The following is a 21,862-nucleotide window of genomic DNA, read 5'->3' as shown; positions in this document are numbered from 1 at the left end:
CTTATAGTCAGCCTTTCAGACTCTCAGCTCCTGATTCCAAATAAGCAATCAACTCAAAGGTAAAATCCCATCAATAACAGGATTCCAATATGAATTTCACAAATCCTCTGGTATCTTATACCCATAAATTCTCCCAACTTTTATCATTTTGCCATGCTGACAAATATACATGTACATATGGCTGTGTATGTGAGCGATGAGTCACACAGAGAAATAGAGAGGCACAAACATAAATATAGATGTTATATCAGGAAATTTCTGGTCATTGCAATGAGATATTACTTGCAGATGATAGGATTTTCTACTTGAAAAATTGATGAAAGGTAACTAAAGATATCTAAATCTACCAAAGAATTCAATCTTCAGTACATAAAAAGGTTTGGTCACATACTCTATTACAATTGTGACAAAAAAATAAATAGCTGCTTAATTTTTAGTGCATTATTTTTTAGTATCTATGAAAAATAAAAGTGTATATATATGTGCAGACACTTCACTTTTATGAAACTATCCTGAAGAAATAGGACACAAATAATAATAAAAGATATATGCATGCCATAGCATCTTTTTTCTTAACAAAAGTTCAAAAATAATCTAAATAATCCTTGAATAGGGAGATTTTTAAAAAATTATTATAGCCATGCGATAGAGTGTTATGAGATACATTTTTTTACATTGCTTGGGAAAATATCTATCTTATGCTATTATATAATGTCACCAACAAATCATAGCTAAAATATAAGTAAGAATTACAAATGTCCACCTACACAGAAAAACACACACAAATATTTCTCCATGTGTGTTTTTCTTTGCCTTAATATGTCTGTGTGTGCGTGTGTGCGCGCGCACGTGTGTGTCTTAACCACTAGGGGAAGAGAGAAAGGACATCCTTGAAAAGACCAGCAAATTGAAGTTTTATCTTATGATATTCCCTGTGGCTGAAATGACCTTCCTCTGCTTTCTCTCTTCATGTACATACATGTACGTATGTATACAAACATACACATCACACACATAGTTACATTTTAATAAACACTGGGAAGAAACAGCAATTATACATGCCAAAGTGTCAAGGGAGCATTCCCCTGGAGAGCTAAATAGGAATAAGAGATGAGTACATTTTATATATTATTTAATATTTTAATGCATGGGATAATTTGCAATTTTAACTTTCATAAAACAAAATATGACATTTATAAGATATCTTTCATTCAGTATACACCGTGGGTGAGACGTAGCTTAAGACCTCAAAATTGTAAGACACAATTTTACTGGCAATGAAACAATGAGCTGTATTTCATGCACGGAAATTTGAACTGAATCTTAAAGAAAATTAGAAGAGGCAGGGCTCAGGAATGTCTTTCCTGATGTTAAGGGGGAGCAGAGTAATAGCTAACACATAGGACAGCGTGCACCTAGCTGGCCTTTGTTCAGACTGGAATGAAACGGACCTCATAGAAGGGTGCTATAGAGCCTATCCCTTTGAGAGCTGGGGTAGTGTCAATGTCTTTTGGATCAACCAGAGATTTCAAAGTGAAATGCTGTAAAATGCTGACCAGGAATAAAAACAGCTCCATGCGGGCCAGGCCTTCTCCAACACAAACTCTTTTTCCTAAAAATGACACATAAATTAGATACTCATTTAATTGTATTTCTGATCTAGCATGCAGGAAGTTTAAATAAATACAGAGTGAGTGAATACATAAATATATATACTAATAAAATACCTATTAAACTATGGCTTCTCCTGTTTACACCAAAACCTGGTTTGCTTCATTTCCTTAGAACATATTTCTATGTGCATGCTATAAGGAAAAATATCTTTTCTATATACCCATGTTGGAATTGCTTGGCTGAGGTTTGCCTGTGACATCTTTTTACACACACACACACACTTACACACTTATCCTCAGGGGCATGAGAAACACACTACATTTTTCCATCTACCTCTAACCCAAGATTCAACAACAGATTTATTTCTCCTCACCTGGATTCCTAAAACTAATCTTAACCTTGTCATGTCCCTGCTTTCAAAGTATTTCAAGAGCTTACCATTGCCAACAAGAAATATCACACACCAGCTACAAGTATTACTAACTATTCAATAATCCCCAGATAGGCAGTTTCAAATGTTAGGTATCCAGTCATCCCTCCAACTGAAATAGTCTTTCCCTCTGCTCTGCCTGCTGATATTCCCGACACCCTTCTAGGTCCAGCTCGGATGTCATTTATTCTATGCAAACCTCTCTGATGTACTCAGGGGGATATGATCCACAGCCTTATCTGTTTCCCACAACTCATTAATGTGTCTACTACAAAATATTTCACATGAGATTTTAATTATTCCTCTGTCCCACAGAATGGAATTTAAGCTTGGAAGGTAAGGCCTTAGCTCTTGTAATGATATCACAGTGTGAGGACAAAAGCAAGCCTGCAAGTCCTGGGAAATGTGTAGAAATCTCAAGCACTCTTATTATACAACAGTGGGTCCAAAACACAGGAAGAAAGAGAAGGGGAGGAACAGTAGGGTCTTGCTTTGAGATCACCTCCCGGCGTTGTTCATACTCTTGGGACCACAGTACCCAATGGGCACTTCATTCCGATTTTCTTAGATATTCAAGCAGGAGCAAATCTCTCATTTTTGTCCCTCTTTCAGTTACTTCTACAGGAAGGGCCCTTCACCCTCTACTCTTCCCCTAGCTTCTCTTTTGGAGTGTGCTAAACATCTTCTTCATCTTCCTGGCTCCACTGTCTGTTGGTTTGTCTTCTATGCCTACTCTGTGTCCAGGAAGCGGATTTCGATAGACTGCTTAAACCAACAGTTAGGTCCCTTCTTCATGGTCAATACATTCAGAGGACTGCATATTAAAAAGGTTAGAGTATTTATTCCCTCAATCCCAGCCTGCCAGGGCACACTTTAGGCGTTGGCTGTATTCCCCCATCTATAAACCCACCTCCTGTTGAGGGTTCCACTCTCTCTGTGCTAAAGGTCTGCTTGTTCCAGGAACACCCTCCTTCTCCTGACCCTCCCCACACAAGACAGTAATATCTTCCTGCTGGTGCTAATCTCTGAGTACTTTACCACTCCTTGCTACTTCCCTTCATCCTGCCCACACCTCTGAAAACAGTCTCTTCATTAAACTGTTTTTAATTAATCTTTTTCAGTATCCCACGTGTTTCTTTCAAGGGCCCTGACAAATTGAAAGAAGATACCGTGATGTTTCTTCCTGTAAGAAAATTGCCCTTATCCTCCAACAACTCTGGCCTTGGCCCCTGACCCACAAAAGGCAAGAGTCAGGAGTTCCTCTCTCTGGGCTCCCACAGAAACCTTTCAAAGAGCGTTTGTCTCTGTGGAGTCTCATTGCTTGTTAATTTGCTTTCATCTCTCTTAGAGGATAGATCTGTATCTTATTCACAGTTGGATCCCTGGATCTGAGTGAGCATAGGTCTGCTACATGGGTCCTTAGCGAAGTTTACTGAGTGAACTAGCTTCTCAGGGCAGGTGAGAAAAGTCTTAGGCACTGGACATCTAGGAGGAGTTCTTAAGAACCTCAGTGGTGGGTTGCAGGGCAGAACTCAGTAAACGCAACCTCCAATGCAATAAGAAAAAATCTGGACCTTAGGAGTGGTACCTCTAGCCTCATGCAAATGACAATTTGTCCAAGGCAGAGTAGCTTCCATGCAAAGCCCTTCCTCATCTCATTTGACCCTGATATACAGATAAAAATGAAGCATGCTTGCCTGCTGAAAAAGTCATGAAGTAGTCACTCTTCTTAAAGTTGCCACTTTCATCCAGGAAGTGACCAGGGTCAAACTGCTCTGGATTGGGAAACTCTTTGCCATCATACAGAACAGAAGTCAGAGATGTTACTATGGCTGTGCCCTGAGATAAGACAAACAGATAAACTGGATTATAGAGAAGGTCATGGAACTTGGAGGGAGAGATGCCTTATCTAATCCTTTTCTTTTATACATCAGGAGAGTGAGGCACAAAAATATTTTTTACTCCATGTCACAGAACAAATTAATGACCAAGCGAACAAGTCCGAAGTCATATCATCCCGGTGCAGAGCGCTGTTAACTGACTCCAAGGCCATCCTCCTCAGTTTGTAGCCTGACACCAGCACTTGCTTTTCAGAAAACTTGAGGGAGCTGCACTTTCGTTGACAAATAAATTGCAGTATTGTCTAAGAGTGCTGATGTCACTGATAATAACTCATTCTCTTCAGAACCAAGTATGATGTCTTAGAAACTCTACCTGAGTGGCCATATTCGTGAAAACCATTTCTTTCCCAGTAAGATGAAAAACTGGAAGGTATCCCTTCCTCTGCTACTTTCCTTCAATGTAATTATTGCATATTCTTGTGGAAATAAAAGGGTATTTCCACCTTCTAGTAAGTTTCCCTAAACTCAGAGATACACTGTAACATCATAATTTGGAGTTTAGTTTTCAGCATCAATCAAATATTTCTCTTAAACTAAGCTCTGTGACCACAGGTAAGTTGTTTAGCACTTCCATGCCTCATTTTCATCACAGGGAAAACATAAACAATACGTTAGCATTGGCTGATTGTAAATATAAAATGAGGTAATACATGAAATACTTTTTACGCAAAGATTACCACATGTTAAAGCACTCAGTAAAGAACTTTTCTTACAGTTATGGTAATAATGATTGTATTCACGATATTGTGGGATCTTCATAAAGGTCATACATTTAGTACCCAGCAGAGACAAAATTCAAATCCAGATCCATCTGAATCCTTCGTGTGTAAGTTTCTAAGAATATATCAATTTTTTCTAGGCTGTCCAATTTGGGGAAAACAGATATACTTAGGAACATACAACCTACAAAGAAAGAATCATGAAGACTTAGAAATTTTGAATACACCAGTCACTAGTGAGGAGACTGAGATTCCCAACAAAAGTGCAAGGTCCAGGTGATTTCACTGATGAATCCTACCAAATATTTGTCTTGGGAACAAGACAAGGATGAACACTCTCACCAATTTTACTGAATAGAACAGGCCAGGATTGGGGGAAATTTTTTTTAAGATGTAAGAGAATTGAGTATGTTTGAATGATAATGGAAAGAAGCCAGCAGGCAGGGAGAGAAGAAAGTGAATGAAAAAAGAAGAAATGATTATTTGAGGAGGATTCCTGAAAAAGGGAGAGGAGAGGGATCCATGATACAGGAAAAAAGATTTACTTTAGATAAAAGGAGAGCCTTTCTCCCACAACAACAAAGTGAAAGAGAAATCAAAGGGTGTGGATGTCACTAAATTTGTAAATCTAGTGCAAGGGAGTTGAGGGAGTTCCCCTCCAATGGCTCTGATTTTCTCTGTGGAAGACCAGGTCACTTGAGAAAAAGTCCATGGTAGAGAACTGGAAGGGGAGAATTCAGGGCTGAAAGTCACTGGCGTGCGTGGCAGAGCAAGGTGAGTGAGATTACAAAGGAAGATTGTTGGGTAAGATTGAGGACACGTGTTGGGATAGTGATAATAATACCAACCTGCCGGGCTGCATGGCCTTTTCCAGAAGAGGTAAGTAGCTCAAAAACAGGCAGGGAAGAAGATTATTGCCGTGGGACTTTTAACAAATAAGTGAAACAGATAGTTATGGAGGCAGGGGGTGGAGCAGTCGGGACACAGGATACTGGTTAAGTGGTAAGAGTAATAAAAAATACACAGGAAAACAGGGAAGTGGACAGAAGATTGGGAGAATGAACAGACAGAGTGTGGAGCTATGAATGTACTGAAAATCCTGTGGGAGTGTAAGCACTATGATATGTATTAAACTGTATCGACAAACTAGGAGCAATGGCGCATGTGGTCAGAGGGTGAAATGTATGAGTTATGATTGTGCAATACCTACAGAAAGTTAGGCAATCTATAATTCTACTACCGTGATAGTTGATAAACTAAGATTCTGAAGGGGGACTATAGATGAAATACCTCTCACCTTGGGAATAATGTATTCTCTGAATTTAACGTCCTGAGTTGTTGCATGGGGCATGCTGCCGGGCACCAGGTCGATGTATCTCTGGATTTCGTGCACCACGGCATCCGTGTAGGGCATGCGGCTCCTGTCCTGCATGCAGGGGCTCCGGTGTCTGCCAATCACACGGTCAATCTCTTCCTGGACCTTAGCTGGCAAGATAGGAAGCAGAATTTATGTCAGGTGATAGACGCTTTTTTAAACCTTCTTAATCATGGTTCCATTGGAAGATTTGTTTGCCAAAAAGATGTATCTGAAAAGAATTTTTTTTGCTTTATAGCTTCTAAAATTTAGGGAGTGAGTCTTTTTGACAAAGATCGTGATTTTGTACAATCAATCCTTACATTGCAGATGCATTTGAACAGAAATATCTTTTGACAAAAATATGTTTATATGGGCTTGGAAAGCCTTTCAAGTAATATCTTTATAGAGAAATAGGAAGGCTAATTCTTTCCAGGTCCTAAGACAACTCTGCTCACTGCCTCGGCCTGAAGCAAGTCAAGGATGCTCCACCACAGCGCGGAGAACAATGACCTCTGCCCTTCAACTCTCTGCTGCCAGTTAAATATTTCACTCTCTTTTTGTACCACCATGTGACTTGAACTTAATTCATCCAGTGGTAGGAGGATGTACTAACGATGGAAGTTTCTCAGGTACATTTTCTAGACAGGTGAAGAGTAGAATCGTCATCAGGGTTGCCTGCCAATTTCTACCCAAAATTGCATTCTGTCCATCATCTGTGACCATACCTGTGACCTCTGGGTGCTTCAGCAGGAGCAGGAGTCCATATCTCAAAGTCATGCTTGTTGTCTCTGTTCCAGCAGTAAATACATCCCATACAGTAGTGATCAAGTTGTCCATGGTAAATTCAGACTGCTTATTGTGCTTTTCCTAGCAATGATGTGTTGGGGATTACTTGATAAATAAAAGAGTCTTAGAAGTAACATGACGTAATTCAATATAACATCATTACTTGCTTAATTTGCTTATTTGACAAATTAAGCTAGACATTAGAGAGTGCTATGGCTGAAGGTAAAGTTACATGAGTTGTTAGGACTCCTTTTAAACAGTTAAAATATAATCAGAGTTACAAACTTCCAACAATTCCTTTCTGAGTCTTTACTTTCTCCCCCATGAGAGCAAATCAATTCTTCAATAATTTATTTCTAACTTGAGTCTTACATGTCATCACTGCTATTCACGGTCAATTCAGGCATCTATTTTCTGTTTCATCACATCTAAATTTCTCACTCAAGGCTCTAGAACTACCCACCTACAAACTACACCACTATTTCCAAATTCAAAAGTCATTGCAACCATGAGAGTTCCTCAGTTATGATCAAGATAAATTGTTTGAAATTCCACACACTTGATCACTGCACTTGTCTTTCCCTGAACCCATTTGGTCATCTCTGCTAATCTAAGCCATGGTTTCCTCAAACCCTACCTCACCTGTTTCCTAGAGCCTTTCCGAGGGTAAGCCCTTCTAGATTCCAACCCATTCCTGCGTTCTCTCATTTGTTACATTTTCCATTCATGGAATTTATTTTATGAAAGAGAACATGCTTTCTATCATTAATCTTGAAGTTGTGTGTGTGTTTCAATCTATCCCCAAATAAAGAATCAGCTTTGACATGGTAAATATAAAATCTTCCAGGTCATTTTCAGTGAGAATTTAGAAATATCTCAGGACATCCACTATGGTTTCCACAAACAAGAGGTTGCACAAGCAATTAGTACATCTTTAAGAAGGAGCATTTGTTTTAATATAGCCGTTTCACTGAGAAGAAACAAGCTATCCCATGAGCCACATCCCATCGCCCACAAAGATGAAGGAGCAAATCAGGGTCACGTTATACCTTTTCCATTTTAATCAGGAAGTAATCAATAAAGTCTTGAGGGTTACTGAGGTCAAGGAATTCTTGGTGTTTCTTTATGTTCTCAAAAATGAACTTTCTTTGCTCAATTATGTTTTTAAATAGTGTATTATGACTTCCTGGGAGATAATGTATTAAAAAGGGGAAAGCATTGTAGAGCTGAAAGAGGAAAGAATCATTCATTAATTCATTTAGCAAACTTTTACAGGCCCATAGTATGTATCAGACACATTGGTATAAAATGAATAGATAAAGATGAATAAGACATGCTTCTTGCACTGGAACACACTTGGGATCTGAAGGAGAGGGAACTGATAAAATGGCCAGAGTTATATAAGTTACCAACCCATTTGAAAAAAAGCATTTCAAAATGCACAAGTTACCATGCAAAAATTGAAAATGAATTTTTAAATTCATTTTCTAGCCATAACTCTCTGAAGAAATTCTGCAGCATACCCCACCTTTCCAAAGGAGGGTACTGAGGTTCGAAAAGTCAACCAGCCTAAACAATGTGCAAGGCTCATACCCTTTTTTCTATATTATTTTTTAGGAAAGTATAGCTAGCATATGATATTTTATTAGTTTGAGATGTAAAAAATAGTGATTCAACATTTACATACATTACGAATTGATCACCATGATAAGACCAGCAACAATCTGTCATCATACATTTATTGAAATGTTACTGCCTCTATTCCTTATGCTGTACATTACATCCCCGTGACTTATTTATTTTATAACTGGAAGTTGTACTTCTTAATCCCCTTCACCTATTTCATCCATTCCCCCACCTCCTCCCCACTGATGACCACCAGTTTCCTGTATCTATGAGTCTGTATCTGCTTTGTTTTGTGTTAGTTTGTATATTCCAAATATGAATTAAATCATGTGGTATTTGTCTTTCTCTGGTTAACATTTTTCCCAGAGCATAATACCTTTTAGACTCATCCACTTTGTCACAAATGGTACAATTTCATTCGGTTATGTGGCTGAGTAAAATTCCATTCTATGTGTATATACACATACATACACACACACACACATACACAAACCCCACGTCTTCTTTTTCCATTCACCCATCAATGGACACTTGCTTCCATACCTTGGCTATTGTAAATAAAGCCGCAGTGAGCACAGGGTGCATATATCTTTCCAAATTACTATTTGGGTTTTTTTCAGATAAATATCCAGGGAGTTTTAAACTTTTTGAGAAACACCAAAATGTTTTACACAGTAGCTACAGCAATTGACATTCTTACCAACAGTACTTGAGGGTTCCCTTATCTACACTTCCACCCCAGAACTTGTTATTTGTCTTTTTTATAATAGCCATTCTGATCAGTGTGAGGTTATATCTTATTGTGATTTTGATTTGCATTTTTCTAGTGATTAGTGTTTGGAGCATCTTTACATGTGTGTTTAGCATCTGCATATCTTCTTTGTAAAAATGTCTATTGGAGTCCTCTGCCCATTTTTTAATTAGCTTTCTTTTCTGATCTTTGTGTAGTTTGGATATCAACCCCTTGTCAGATAGATCATCTACAAGTATCTTTTCCCATTCAGTAGGCAGCCTTTTTGTTTTGTGATAGTTTCCTTCACTGTGCAACAGCTTTTATATCTACTTAGATCACATTTCTTTAGTTTGGCTTTTGTTTCCCTTGCCTAAGAAGACATATCCCGAAAAACAGAAAAAGACTGATATCAAAAACATACTGCCTATGTTTTCTTCTAGAATTGTTAGGGTTTCGGCTCTTACATTTAAGTCTTTAATCCATGTTTAGTTTATTTTCATATATGGTATGAGAAAGGTATCCAGTTAGATTCTTTTGTATGTAGCTATTCAGTTTTCCCAACACCATTTATGGGTGAAGCTATCTTTTCTGCATTTTATATTCTAGCCTCCTTTGCCATAAATTAAGTGTTGATAAGTGCGGGTTCATTTCTGGGATCTCTATCCTGTTCCATTGATGTATGTGTCTGTTTTTGTGCCAGGACATTACTGTCTTGATTACTGTAGCTCTGTAGTGCAGTTTGAAATCAGGGACGTGATACCTCCAGTTTTGTTCTTTCTTGGCTATTTGGGTCTTCTGTGTTTTCATACAAAAGTATTTGTTCTACAGTTCTGTGAAAATGCCATTAGTATTTTCATAGGGATTACACTGTATCTGTACATTGCCTGGGTACTGTGCTCATTTTAACAATATGAATCTTCTAATCCTTGAACACGGTCTATCTTTCTATTTGTTTGTGTTGTCTTCAATTTCTTTCATCAGTGTCTTATAGTTTTATCCAGTACAGGTTTTTACCTCCTTAGTTAGATTAATTACTGGGTATTTTATTCTTTCTGATGTAATTATAAATGAGATTGTTTTCCTAACTTCTCTTTCTTATAGCTCATTGTTAGTGTATAGAGTTGCCACAGATTTTTGTATAATAATTTTTTATCCTGAAACTTTCCCAAATTCTGAATAGTTTTTTGGTGGTGTCTTTAGGATTTTCTATGTATACTATCATGTCATCTGCAAACAGTGACAGTTTTTGTTTTCTCTCCAAATTAGGATTCCTTTTCTTCCTTATGATTCTCTGCTGTGCCTAGGGCTTCGAATACTATGTTGAATAAAAGTGGTGAGAGTGGGCATCCCTGAGTTGCTCTTGATCTTAGCGGAAATGCTTTCAGGTTTTCACCAGTGAGTATGGTGTTAGCTGTACACTAGTCTTATGTGGTCTTTATCATGTTCAGTTGTGTTCTTTCTAAATCCATTATGTGGAATTTTTATCATATAAATGGGCAGTGAAGTTCATCAAAAGCTTTCCTGTGTAATTTGAGAAGATCATATGCTTTTTATTCTTCATGTTGTTAATGCAATGAATCACATTGATTGATTTGCAGATATTGAATCATCCTTGCATCCCCAGAATAACTTTGATTTGATCGTGGCATATGTTTTTTTAATGTCTTGCTGAATTCTGTTGGCTAATATTTTGCTGATGATTTTGGCACCTATGTTCATCAAGGATATTGGCCCATTTTTAGCTCTTTTTTGGAGTTTCTTGATCTGGTTTTCGTGTCAGAGTAATGCTGGTATCATAGAGTAAGTTTCAAAGTGTGCCTTTCTCTTCATTGTTTTGCAAGAGTTTGAGAAAGATATCTATTAACTCTTCTTTAAATGTTCAACAGAATTAACTTGGGAGGCCATCTGGTCCTGGACTTTTGCTTGTTGGAGGTGTTTTGATTTCTGATTCAATTTCATTACTAGTAATCCTCTTTCAATCTTGATATGTTGTGTGTTTCTATGCATTTATCCACTTTTTTTAGGTGTCCAATTTGTTGCTGTCTAATTGTTCATAGTGGTTTCTCATGATCTTCTGAATTTCTATGATATCATTTGTAATATTTTCCCTTTCATTTCTGATTCTTTTCTATTTAGACTTTTTTTTTTTTTGATGATGATGATTTTCGCTAAAGTTTACCAATTTTGTTTATCTTTTTGGAGAACCAGCTCTTAGTTTCATTGATCTTTTCTATTCTCTTTGTAGTCTCTGTTTCATTTATTTCCTCTCTGATCTTAATTATTTCCTTCCTTCTACTAACTTTGGGCTCTGTTTGTTCTTCTTTTTCTTATGATTTTATGTTAAGGTTAGACTGTTTACTTGAGATTTTTCAAGTTTCCTGAGGTAGGCCTATTTTGCTCTTAACCTCCCTCTTAGAACTGCTTTGGGGCATCCTATAGATTTTGGAATGCTTTGTTTCCATTTTCATTTCTCTTAAAGTTTATATTTCCACTCTGATTTCTTTATTGACCCATTATTGTTTAGTAACATCTTATTCACCCCCATGATTTTGTGTTTTTTTCTAGTCGTCTTCTTATAACTGATTTCCAGTTTCATACCATTGTGATCAGAAAATATGCTTGATATCATTTTAATTTCTTGAACTTATTGATATTTGTAACATAGCATGATCTATCCTGGAGAATGTTTTATGTCAACTTCAAAAGTATCTGCTTCATTTGGTGGGAATGTTCTGTATAAATCTATTAGTAAGTCTATCTGATCTAATGTGTTGCTTAACACGAACGTTTCTTTGTTAATTTTATGTTTGGGTAATCTAGCCATTAATGTAAGTGGTGTGTTAAAGTCCACTATTATTATTGTATTACTGCCAGTAACTCCTTTTATGTCTGTTCATATCATACACTTCTTTTATAATGAAAAAACTGCATTAAAAGATTAAGAAAATGCCTAAATTACTTTGCTTATTTTTAGTTTGATATTTTACCCTATCAGAAATGCACACACTGTCCTTATTTATCTGGCCATTCCCACTCAAGAGTTTACTGGCTCCTTTTTAAACAGTAGCTTCAGGACTTAATATCCTTCTGAAGGCACTGAAGAAATTTATTTGGCTGGGAGCTTGTATCAACCTAATAGAGGATGAAGAAAAGTAGTTTCTAGGCTTACCTCATCCCTTTCCCTGGCTAAGCTACTTTGGAAAATATGCTTAGTATCTCTATGTGAGTTTTTTGGTCTAAAAAATTAGGAGTAGACTATTTGTTCTCTATGGTCCTTTTAAGGTAGAAAACATCATAACCTTAGGAGCCACACAAAATTTAGGTTGTTAATTATTGTACAACACAGGTTGTTGACTTTTTCTGACAGTGTACTATAGTAAAAAATACATTTTACATAAATACCCTTTCCATGTATACACATAAATATCAGGGGGAAAAAAGGTTTCTCAAAAAAACCCACAAAAAACCTTCCTAAACTGTTACACTACGATATCGTATTTTTCTTTCTATTACTGTATTTTTTGCTTTAAAATTAATTTAAACCCATTAAAGTAATTTTATAACTTGCTGATTTGTTATAAATGATAGCTTGATAAACCTTAGTCATTCTGAAATACCACAAAGGGATGTGGTTGGATGAGCAATCAATCTCCTAGGTAATTACTTCTCACTGAAAGACAATCTTGACCTTACCTCTATCCAGGAGGTGCTTGCAAGTCTTGCATTTTCATTGACATATTTTATCAAAGTTAGGAATTCCTCATCACTGTACTCAAAACGGTTCCGGAAGATAATAGAGCAGATCACATTGCAGGGAGCACAGCTCAGAAGGAAAGTTGGATCGCACGGAGATGCTAAAAAACAATATAAATGTTAGTGCGCAACTATCATATAAATCTTAAGTGTACTGTTTAAAGTAATTAAGAAGGGTTGACGTCTAAGATTTTTTTAATTTTAGGGGACACGCCATCATCACTATAAACCCAACATGCCTGAAATAAAATTTATGTGTTTCCACAAGCAAAACTGTCTAATCCAGTCTAATATACTTATTAATTTCCACCCAGGTATTCTCCTATTGACTTCATTCTCCAAATAAGAGCCATAAGGTAATTCACAAGGAGATAATTTTAAAATCTCTTTAAAGTCATAAAATTTGGCTCTCAGTGTGGATACTTCTTCATGATGCCCACAGGAAACTGAGCAACATAATAAGAAAATCAGAAGACAGAGGAGATTTGGAATCATATTTTGTAAAAGGCAATTGAAAAAAGTTGGGTGTGCTTTTCTTGTAGAAGAGAAGAATAATGAGAGGAATTGAAGTGACATTCAGATTGTTCAAAAAATATGTTATACTATTAGGAAGAGGCTTCCATATATAATAAAGAACATGACTCCATTTTTTGCTCTTCGATTACTGACAGCTTTGAATACTCATCTTTTCTTCTTCTGTTCACATCTGCACAAGCTATTTTTTAGAAGTTCAGGTGATCCCTTCTTTGGCACAAGGAGGAAGTTTTAACCACAAAGCCCTGATCTATACCTGGGAACCCTCATCCTTACTCCATGCCCTTACCACCATAAAAATCTCAAGCCATTATCCTTTCCCTGCCCTCTCAAGCCACTTTTGGATCTGCTCAGTAACCACCCTGCCCTCCACAGAAAGCCCCATATGTAAATAATAAACCTGTTCATATTCTATTGAGATGTGTGTGGCACCACTAATATCAATGTCTAAACCAAATTGGGGTTGAGAGGTCCATCCTGCCTCTGTGAGGTGACCACAATGTAATACTCCAAAAGGAAAGAATTTAGCAGGGATCAAAAAGCAGAAGTTACAAGGAAAAAAGTTTCTGCACAACATGTGAAATAAACTTCCAACAGTTAGTTATCCAGTGACAAAATGGGCTACCCCAAGAGTATGAGGTCTCCACAGTTAGGTGGGATGGAGCAGAGCCTGGGTGGTCATAGCTCAGGAGGCTGAGGAAGGTCATATTCACTGTAAGAAAAGTTGAGCCAATTAATGATAAGTTCTTCTTGAAATACAAATTAAGTGGATAAAGTCATTTTCCAGGTAATATATATCAAAACCCAATATTCATTGATTTACTAATTCCATTTCCAATATTTTATTCTAAGAAAGTAGTCAGAGATATTCAATCATTAATACGGATTGCGTTTTTTAAAATATTATTAGCAACAAAGAATTTAAAACAGTCTATCTGGCCAAAAGTAAAGACTGCTTAAATAAATTATGATATATTTAAAATAATGGAATACTGTACTATTCAGTTAATAATTTAACAATTATTAACATTTAACAATTAAACGTGAAAACATTTAACAATTAACAATTAACGTGAAAAAAATTTAACAATTTTTTTGTTAAACAAAAAACATTTAACAATTAAACGTGAAAAAAATTTATTTAATATATTAAATTTAAACATAAGGTTAGAAAACCATCTATGTAATATAAGCCTTGTGTTATCACTTCTTCTGCCAGGTCTCCCACCCATTCCTAGGTCATAGGTATGAAAAGTTTAAATGATGTTCAGTGACACTCTACTGCCATTTCCAGAGACTTATTCTGTGGAAGAATCCAGAATCATACAAATATTTGTAAAAAATTGCATTTTTATATTAATAGCAGCAAGAAAGCAAAGGGGAAAAAAGCAAAGGGAGCAACCTATCTGGACAACAATATAATATTGGTTAAAAAAACACAAGGGCAATTCAGCACTTCATTTAATTTACCATTTAATATAGTGTTATTAAGCTAATCATGTGCTTGAAAGATATTTAAATATTGAAGTTAAAAAACCACAAAGGTCTTATGATCCTGTTCTTGCTCCTTCCCTGCCAAATCTCCTACCCATCCCTTTCTCTTCTACCCTCTCCCAGGTCTGCACGTGCACCCACACATATACATGCTTAGCAGATCTGTGCTACAGCAGCTCCCTCCCTTCACACCGACGGGTGAACTGTAATACAGTCTTGAACACTGAGATTTGGCATGAATTCTACCAGTGAAGCACCATTTTTTGATTGTTTGTTTTATAAGGTATGATAGACAGCACTGTGTAAGTTTCAGGCACAGAGCATAATGCCTTGACATATACATGTTGCAAAGTATTTTCAATGTTTCTCAAGAAGTTACTAGAGAAGGCAGTTTTTTCAACTTACTGTCACCAAAACTACTAGCAGATTACCAAAATCCGTGTTCTCTTCTTTACCCTGTGCACACCAAGAACTGCATTTCTGAGTTGCTCTTACAGTTAAGTGTGGCCCTGCAACTGAGTTACAGCCCATGGAATATGAAAGAAGTTGTGTGCCACAGCCATGCCTGGCCTATTCAAGGACTATTTGTTCCTGTCCTGGTTCTTTCCTCCTCCCACTACCATTCAAAGAGATGAGCTGTGGGTGCCACTGGAAGCCGTACATTGAAGATACAAAAGACCGTATAAACTTGGTGCCTGATAAGATTGTTACACCAACCACTTCACCTCTTATTACTGTTCTGTGAGCAGAAAGTAAACTTCTGTTGTACTTGAGCCATTATCCCTCTCCAGTGTATCTGTAACAGCATTCAGTCTACCCAAACTATCGCTGTTAATTTCATAAAGAAATACCCACCATTGGTTTTTTTTAATGATTCTACCAAACACAAGGCTTCCTCTTGAATTCTATCTTCAATAGTCTTCTTCCCCATCCCCATATTCCGCAAAACCATGAGGGAGAAACGCCGGGTTTGCTTCCATTTTTCTCCACTGCTGAAAACAATTCCTATGAGGAAATAAAAATAGGAAAGAACAACCTTCATTGTCATGAATTCTAGCTAAGAGTTTTCATCCCAGGAAATGATAATGACACTTAAGCACGAATAGAAATAGAATTGTGCCAGTCTCAAGGAATTTCTACTGAGCCCTACTTCACCTGTCTCCTCTCTTAATCCAGCCTAGTATTCTACTGTCAAGACTCTTGGTTTTACAAATTATCAAACTCCTCATCCATTAGTTCCTCCAAACTTCAGAACAACCAAGTATTCTGTCTCCTATTTACTGACGAGGAGGCTGAAGATGATGGAAGCAAAATGCTTTCTCTAGGATGACTCAGCTAATAAACCATGGAGTCCAAGTTACAGGTTAAGGTTTTAGGGCTGACTTGTGCATTTTAAGTAAATTGTAGAAAAAATAACATAAGGAGTCCATTCTTAAGAGAAGGTGAAATGGCATTTGTGCATTAGAAGGAAGCTCATGAAAACCTATTCCTCAAATAAGGGACACAGCCACAGCTCTTCTCATTTTAACATGCCCCCTCTATTTGTTAAACATCTTTTCTCAAATGTGGCCTTAACACCAGGGAATTTCAATATCAGATTTTCAGAGTCAAGTAAGATCAGAGGAGACAACAACACTCATAGGATACTCGTACAAAAAGATCTTAAAGAACAATGTAGAGGAGGAAATTACCTTATGGAGGCCTTATCTCTTTTTGCAGAAACCCAGTGACCCATCAGAGGACTGGACAGTTTCAGCTACAAAAGTAGTTCAATATTTAACTTTAAAAGCCTTTTTAATATCAACTCCAACTGATATTCCAATTGATACTTATCATGTTTCTCCACGATCCTCTTTTCAGAGCATCTTTGTGCTTTATGTTTAGCAGTCTACTGATTACAAATATTTCTTATGCTTTTTGTTAGAAGAACAAAAAAACTGAAGGCAAGGTTGGAAATATTCCGCACCTTCGTTGGTTCCATGCATAGTATGGAAGCTTCCTAAAATAGTCTCTTAACCACCATGAATATGGCCAGAAAGCAAAATGTTTGATGAATAGGGATAATTTAGTCATTTTCCTCTTTTCTGTTTGTCTCTGTCTCTTTCTCATTATCTTAACTGGCCATAATTTTAAATGAACATGGCTTAGTCACAAATTTGTAGAACATTAGTGGTTAGATGGTTTAATTTCATTGCATTTAATGTTTCAGGGAGACATTATGTCACCATCATTTTAAATATGGATTAATGATCCTTTATAGAAAATGCTGGACTTATGATGTTTTCATAGATTTCTCTAAGTACTTACAATTTCTCAATTCCTTAGCCTGTTTTTTTTTTTTTAATTGAAGTATAGTCTGTTGACAATGTTAGCCTATTTGAATCTTTGAAATGAACAAACTGCCACATACTCCCGACATAGAAGCGTACCTAATCCCTGGTTGATTCTGTCTACTATTGGTAAACTGCCTCGGCCAGAGAACTCCTCACTCTGATCAATCAAAGCTTCCTTCACTGCTTCATATCCGTATAACACCACGGTGGGCTTCATGCCAAAATATACAGTGAACACAGGGCCATAGACTTCTGCTAGCTGGAAAAGGAACAGGAGATGCAAGAATAGTGAGAATTTCAACACTGAAAATGTAGATAAGTGGGGGGAATATTTTTAATCTTCTGAAGACACATTTTAATACTCATTCACCCATTAGAAAAGATTTCAATCTCTAGAATCAATAATTTAATAAGAAATCACATTATTCAAATGGTCATTTTCATTATAGTATTAATAATATATGATTATTATTACCATCAATAGTTAGCCTTTATTCAGCTCCTACTATGTGACAGTGGCTATATTATGAATTTTATTCATATTATTAAGTTCTTCTGCCAAACCTGTAACTGCACCAATTTCTACTTCCTTCCTATAAATACAATAAATCTTGCATTTCTCCTCCTGTTTAAGGGAACTTTCTTCCTCCTGCCCCCATGCAGACTATAACCATCCCTCATTATCCATTCTCCACATCTTTTTAGCACCAGGGACCTTTAAGTTTTAATAACACAGAAGAACGTAGTCAGACATTTCCCAGCTTCCTCTTGTGGCAGTGTGACTAAGTTTCCATGAACTGACGTTAACAGAAGTCATGTGTGCAAATCCTACACTTGCATAAATGGTAATTCATGCCCTTCATTTCTCTTTCAACACCTGTGTTGAAATGACAGCTTGGAGATGACTCCGCTATGACTATACGATGAGAACAATAGCTGAGGAGCAAAGAATTGTAAGCTACAAGACTCAGGAAATACTGACTCTCTGAATGACCTCACAGAGGAGAGGCAGCCTACCAGCACTTACCTCTCTGTCATTATGGGAAATAGAAATAAGCTCCTGCCTTCTTTAAGCCATTCTATTATGGGGTCTTTCTGTCATGGCAGCTTATTCAGTTTACTAAATGATATAGAACTAACACTCTTTCAATTTGTCCAGTATTTGAATCCTTCTGCTGTCTTACAATTCACTCTCCATGAAGCAACCAGGGCGATCTTTTCAGAAGGCAAATGTTAAGTAGCATCTCATTGCTCGTATACTAAAGACCAATATTCTTAAAAATCCTTATAAGACCTGTATGTTCTAGTCCCATGTTTACCTCTCCCATCTCATCTCACATCATGTCTTATTTTTTTACTTTCTATGCTACAACCAGACTCGTTCTCTTTCAGACTCCAACAAGAAATTCCCTTCCAGACTGAAGGAGCCTAGAACAAACGTCTACCTGTATTTTATCTGGTTAATGCCTAATTAGCCTTGAGATCTCAGCTTCAACTTCACTTCCTCAGAGAACACTTTGTTGACTCCTCCTACCCCTAGTCTTCCAAGCTATGTGGTCCCTTTCTGTTGTGTTCCTGTTACAGATTGTAATCATACATTTATTTACATGATTGTTTCATAAACACATGCCTACCCTCTAGACTTAAATTCCATAATGTTAAGATCTTTGTTCATTCACTTTTGAAAATCCCCAGCATCTAACATATTTGTTATTGAAAGTAGGTATTCAGTAACTTGTTGAACATATGATATACTCAAGTAACCTGTGCAAAATAATTATTACTCACATTTTCAAGAAATGAAAAATTAAAGCTCAGAGAGATTTCTAAAGTTTGCCCAAGGCTGTGCGTTAACAAGTGAATGAGCTGAGGTGCTGACACAATCTCTTCAAATCCAACGCCCAACACACAGGAAGAAGAGCTTCCAGGGGCAGTGCTCTGGTAACTAGCTGTCTCAGGGAAGTCAGAGTTCAGATAATTTCTTTGAGATTTAGAGAGCAATTGCTCTATAAATAGCTAGGAGCAGAACAGCTATTCGTTCAATCATCGACAAAATGTAACAGAAACTGTGAAATTTCCTCAAACTTTAGTTAATTCCTTGACTTCAAATCAATGTGTGCTTTTAGGAAAATTTTACTATTGTCACTCTGTAAATGTGTCTTTTAAAAAAAAAATTGAAAGCAGTTTCATTGCCATTAGAATCCAAAAAAGAATAATTACTATAAAGGGTACCTACATCACAATATGGACAGGAAATGCCTACTTTGGCAATTTCAACAATCACCTCATGGATTTCATTCCCTTTTGGCAATACCTTTAGGTATATACCATTTAAAATCATGTCTGGGTGTCACACAACATGAGCGAGTGGGATTTGTCCCAGGGATGCCAGGATGGTTCAGCATCCACAGCTCAATCAATGTGATTCACCACATTAGCAAATTAAAGGATAAAAATCATATGATCAACTCAATAGATACAGAAAAGCTTTTGACAGCAGTCACAGGGGAAAAAAAGAAATTAAAAGAATTGAAATTGGAAAGGAGGAAGTAACACTGTCATTGTTTGCAGATGACATTATACTATACTTACAAAATTCTAAAGATGCCACCAAAAAACTACTAGAGCTTTCCAATGAATTTGGTAAAGTTACACAATATAAAGTGAACATACAGAAATGTGTTGCATTCTGTACGCTAACGACAAACTATCAGAAAGAGAAATTGAGAAAACAATCCCACTTACCATCACATCAGAAAGAATACAATACCTAGAAATAACCTAAGGAAGTAAAAGACTTGTACTCAGAAAACTACAGGACATTGATGAAAGAAATTTCAGAAAACACAAATAGGTGGCGAGACATACCATGCTCATAGGTTGGGAGAATTAATATTGATTAAAGACCATGCTACCTAAGGCAATCAACAGATTCAGTGCAATTCCTATCAAAATACTGGTGGAATTTTACACATAACCAGAACAAAAATTGTAAAATCTATATGGAAACACAAAAGACCAAAGCTATCTTAAGAAGACTAGAGCTGGAGGTATCACGCTCCTAGATTTCAGAATATAGCATACATTTTATAATAGCTTTAGCCAGAGTATAATCTATAAAAATTTCAAATGACAACATTATACACATGAAACTAATAGGAAATTGTACAACTATACCTTAATTTTAAAAATATATACATATATAGATAAAATCATGTCCAAGTTTCCAATGGGCACTCCCCTGTAAAACCACTTTTTGAAAATATGGTATCTGGGACCATGAAGTCTAGAACAAGATACAGGGCTGTCTTATTTACTCACTGCAAATAACTAGAAGAAAAATGAGTCATACATACCTTGCTCAGGGATTTGGTGACATCCTTAATGTTTATCTGTAGAATATTCCCAATGATGGGGAGAGGGGTAGGGCCAGGTGGCAGCTTCCCTTTGGCATAGCTTTGGTTCCACAGAAAAAGGAAAATCAAAAAAGAAAGACAAATCACCAGGACTATGAAGAGATCCATTGATGTGCCTTGTGTAAGTGCAATGGAAGGCTTAGAATCCAAAGACTTTTTAAACAGTAGGTGCAAACTCATCAGCAAACACGCAGTAAGTCTTTGAACCCTTGAGTAAATATTGTTTATCATCAGTGCACTTTGGCCTACCAGCAGACGTATAAATAAAAACACTCATCTTGGTGTTGATAAATATCCAAGTTTTCAACGGGAATCCCAACTAAAAAACAACTCACTTCTTCAGTGATGGCCATATTTTAGTAATGAAATTCAAAGCTATCAGATTTCAAAGGGTTGGAATTCATGATCACAACAAATGTTGAAAGAGTATCTCTTACATCAATGTTCATCATCTTATGAGCAGAAGAAGCACTCTCTTAGTGCCTTTTCTCAGAAGATCCAGGGAAAGGCCAAAATTCAAAACAGAAGGAAGGAGGCAGGATAAAAAAGAAAGGTATAGGGAGTTGGTCTTATCTTAGAGAAGAGTAGATATCCGAACATGCTTGCAGAACCCTTTTCTATACGTCAGGAGTTCTGACACCACCTACTCCCAAAGTGGGTGCAGGTCAACAGGCAGTAGCAGGTGAACAGGCAGTAGACAGAAGACAGGAGTAACAAATCTTGAGGATTCCTCAAGTCAAGGGAAGAAATCACTCAAAGACATCGGTGGAAAGTCCCTTGGCTGCACATCGCCCACCACCCTCCTTGCTTATACATTTCCAGTGAGGATCATATATCAGAGCATACATTGCCTGTTCACCCTTGGGAGAGGAAATACATTCCAGTATTCAATACTGTAAATATTTTTAAGTGTCTAGAAACTCACAGATATGAATGAAACTTCAAGACTCAAAAGATATTTGAGGAACTTCAACAGCACAACAAACATCAAACTTAAAAATCAGAAAACTAATCCCTAAAGAATTTAGTGAAAACAGAAAAAATACTAAAATAAATATATCATCAGACAAATTTAGCCATATGAAAAGAAAAAATTTTTAGAAAACTTATTAGAGGTTCTCATTAATTCTCTGGTTGCAAAAATGCTTTTTAAAAAACCTAAAATG

General features: G+C 36.7%; 1 protein-coding gene across 1 annotated transcript; it reads right to left on the bottom strand.

Annotated features, from left to right (window-relative positions):
- Positions 1-1,011: 1,011 nt before the first annotated feature.
- On the bottom strand, positions 1,012-20,835 carry LOC102521601 (cytochrome P450 2C21). The gene is made up of 9 exons (XM_006174386.3): positions 20,637-20,835; positions 17,377-17,539; positions 15,803-15,952; positions 12,860-13,020; positions 7,857-8,033; positions 6,747-6,888; positions 5,962-6,149; positions 3,742-3,883; positions 1,012-1,612 (listed from the first exon to the last, which is right to left on the bottom strand). The coding sequence occupies exons 1-9, from the start codon at positions 20,802-20,804 to the stop codon at positions 1,431-1,433; spliced, it is 1,473 nt and encodes a 490-aa protein (XP_006174448.1). The 5' UTR covers positions 20,805-20,835; the 3' UTR covers positions 1,012-1,430.
- Positions 20,836-21,862: the final 1,027 nt, after the last annotated feature.

This window comes from Camelus ferus, chromosome 11 (assembly GCF_009834535.1).
Source record: "Camelus ferus isolate YT-003-E chromosome 11, BCGSAC_Cfer_1.0, whole genome shotgun sequence".
Lineage (NCBI taxonomy): Eukaryota > Metazoa > Chordata > Mammalia > Artiodactyla > Camelidae > Camelus > Camelus ferus.
The sequence above is the reverse complement of the archived record's forward strand: the minus strand, read 5'-3'. Positions and strand labels throughout refer to the sequence as shown.

Excerpts from the sequence above, each read along its gene's own strand:
- LOC102521601 (XM_006174386.3), bottom strand. The coding sequence starts at position 20,804 with ATGGATCTCTTCATAGTCCTGGTGATTTGTCTTTCTTTTTTGATTTTC. Across the intron at positions 17,540-20,636 it reads TCACCAAATCCCTGAGCAAG|CTAGCAGAAGTCTATGGCCC; the intron begins GTATGTATGACT and ends TTCCTTTTCCAG. Across the intron at positions 6,150-6,746 it reads GAAGCACCCAGAGGTCACAG|CTAAGGTCCAGGAAGAGATT; the intron begins GTATGGTCACAG and ends CTATCTTGCCAG.